Source organism: Zingiber officinale, chromosome 8A, assembly GCF_018446385.1.
Source record: "Zingiber officinale cultivar Zhangliang chromosome 8A, Zo_v1.1, whole genome shotgun sequence".
Taxonomy (NCBI): domain Eukaryota; kingdom Viridiplantae; phylum Streptophyta; class Magnoliopsida; order Zingiberales; family Zingiberaceae; genus Zingiber; species Zingiber officinale.
Window position 1 is genome coordinate 3,165,204 of NC_056000.1, and position 2,896 is coordinate 3,168,099.

The 2,896-nt window shown below is 30.6% G+C and overlaps 1 protein-coding gene across 3 annotated transcripts; it reads right to left on the reverse strand.

Annotated features, from left to right (window-relative positions):
* Positions 1-449: 449 nt before the first annotated feature.
* On the reverse strand, positions 450-2,896 carry LOC122011408. 3 transcript variants are annotated; one of them, XM_042567797.1, is made up of 3 exons: positions 2,787-2,896; positions 2,445-2,596; positions 450-863 (listed from the first exon to the last, which is right to left on the reverse strand). In XM_042567797.1, exons 2-3 carry the CDS (start codon positions 2,556-2,558, stop codon positions 633-635), a joined length of 345 nt encoding a protein of 114 aa, XP_042423731.1. In that variant the 5' UTR covers positions 2,559-2,596; positions 2,787-2,896; the 3' UTR covers positions 450-632. The 3 variants fall into 3 exon arrangements, with proteins under 3 accessions (XP_042423731.1, XP_042423730.1, XP_042423729.1); XM_042567796.1 differs by having other exon boundaries at positions 2,445-2,643; positions 2,787-2,872; XM_042567795.1 differs by having other exon boundaries at positions 2,445-2,872.

The following is a 2,896-nucleotide window of genomic DNA, read 5'->3' on the forward strand; positions in this document are numbered from 1 at the left end:
TTTTTGCTTGCGCTCCGTCTTAATCTACCTTGTATGATTAAATTTGTCCCGTCAAGAACTGTACTGACAATTTCAATCCGTCATATCAACAATTTCGAAACATAGTGCTATGCTCTATCCATCACATTTCATTATTTATCTAATCTCCTGTGAAACACAATGACATTCGAACACTGTCTCGTGGTAGATCTACTACCTTAACGGTCCCATAGTACTGATCCCACGAATATGGAGAATAGTACATGTAGATATACAGACCATAGGCACATAGTAAAATAAATCTCAGACCGTCAATTTCTGAAAATCGGTCTCTGACGATTACGTCAGAAATGTCATGCGCTCTGCGCTATGAATAAATTGAGAAGTGTAAATGACAACTTTCAAATGAACATAATTCTATAAAAGAAATATTTTAAACACTAATTATGAACAGAAAGTAAATTATAAAATATTTTGAAAAAGTGGCAACCTTTGCAAGGGAAAGGCAAATTAAAATTTCTCAGCAAATCAAAGTAACAAGAAAACAATTCTTAACAACCTACTAAAACAACCATTCCAAATTACTCATCCACGGTCATGAGTAATTAAAGCAGTCTCAAAACAAAATCATATTTCTCGATCAAATCTACTAGTCAGTTGTCTTCCACTTTTTCAAGTTCGCTAGTGCCACCATTTTCCAAATTCGATAGCAGGGGAAACTTAACTTCAACTTTGGGTTTCGAGTATTCAGCTTTGGGAAAGTATTCTTTGGGATAGCCAGTTTTTTTTGTAATCTTTTCAATCTGTAGCTCCAGTTCGTTAATCTTTTCAATCAGTTGCTCCAGTTCCGCTCGCTCCAGTTCGTTAATCTTTGAAATCTCTAGCTGCAGAAAATGAAATTCAACAAAATATCTGAAAATAATCTTATAAGTGAAATTAATAATGATATAATAAAAGAGTTTGAATGAAAAAAAAAAATTTAAAACAACCATGAAATACATTTTAAATAACTGCATGAAATATCATAAAAGCAATCATAAGAAAATATTCCCATTAATTGATACATATTCGATAATCAATATTCTAACAAACTAATAACACAAATAAATTTTTTAATATCGTCAGTTATGGAATAGAAATAGGATTAAGCTTACACTAATTACACATTGATCACTATTTTAATATTTAAAAATATTTATCAAATTCTATTAGAAAAATAGATGACGAATAATAATATCATTGTAAAGGAAAAAAATCATTGAATCTAAATAAATTCACATTTGCATTTTTTAATACATCTCTCCAAAAACAAATTCTAATGTCAACAGTGGACTAGGGATAAATGGTTACATACATTCAACTAAATTGACCTAATTCACTAAAAGAAATTTAATTGCTAAGGGTATAACATGAAGAGATTATTTGGTAAAGAAATCATCCTTTGTAGAATTCAATAATTAGGATGAAAAAATAAATAGCAGCTATGAAAATTATATCAGAAAGTAACTATAACTAGAATAGAAACACTTTGTACATAGGTATATTCAACACAACATCCAAACATATTCTCCAACAAAAGGTACTATTTGATTTGAGGTGAGACAACAAATGATGAAAAATTTATTATATATATATAGGAGTTGGCACACTAATCAATAAAACTAGATTAGTACATCCATCTTAACTAGTTAGGATATAAACCAACTTAAAACATTTTATTAAAAAGGAAGATAAAATTACGAAAGAGTAATAAAAAAATAAGTAAAAAGAGAATAGAATGAAAAACTAATAGTATCAGATTTGATAATAGATAATAGTGTCAACAACCAACTAATAGGTTGTTGGCAACGCAAATTTGATAATAGTGTCAATAATAGTGATACATTAAATAGCCTAGTTAGTAGCAATGATAATAGATAATAAACAAGTGGCGTTCATGAGAAAATATGTATGCCGCATATCAATTTTAGTGGTTGTAGACTTGTAGTATCTGACAGTGATGATATTGATTATGTCATGTGGGGATGCAATAAAATGTTAAATGAAACAAAAATATACAAAAAAACAATTAAGAGGACAAAATTCATGTATGCTAATACAGATTGAGAATAGTAAGTTTAGAACACCTTTGAACATGGTAAGACTATTAAGTAGTTGATTCAAGTGAACAAACTGATCCACTTAGAAAATGAAACCATATATAAATATATTAAGTATATAATTCCTTCAAAGAATGTTAACAATAAAAATCTTTTTCAATTGACTAAATATAATCATTAAAAATCAAACAAATAAAAAATTTATAATTATTTATTATCAATTAGCTAAACAAAACACGAATTATATTTACACTACATATTAACTGTACTTTGATCAAACTATACAAACACAAAATAAATTATCATCTTCTGTAAGAAAATATATATATAATAAATCTATAAAACACTGAAAAAGATGTTACAAACCTGATCTTTTCGAGACTTTGATGCAAAGAAATTGCAAGAAACTAACATCGGCGGGAAAATGGGCAAACGGATCAGGGAGCAAACTCTTCCGGAAGCGCATGACAGAGATAACATCGCGGTAGACAAATGATCAACGAGCGGGGCGAGATCTCCTGGACGACGAGAGCCGGACGTGATCAAAACATAATAACGACTATACCTACAACACGAGGAGAAGAGAAACCAGCTCTCGCATATCGCATCAGTAAATCATCCGACATCGATAAAAACATGCAAAGCGACGCCATATCGTTCAGAAGAACCAAAACTGTGAAAAGAAAAAAAAAAAAAAATGACACTAACAGAGAGATGGCTGGAGCGTCGAGGAGATGGGGGGAAAGTGAGGGTTAGCGATGACGAGCTGTGGAAAAGGGAAATGAAAAGTTACGGCGGTGGTTACTACTCTACTTACT

Bases quoted from the DNA above. Each gene is read 5' to 3' on its own strand.
- LOC122011408 (XM_042567797.1), bottom strand. From the start codon at position 2,558: ATGTTATCTCTGTCATGCGCTTCCGGAAGAGTTTGCTCCCTGATCCGT. The intron at 864-2,444 runs GTTTGTAACATC...CATTTTCTGCAG, and splicing joins CAAAGTCTCGAAAAGATCAG to CTAGAGATTTCAAAGATTAA.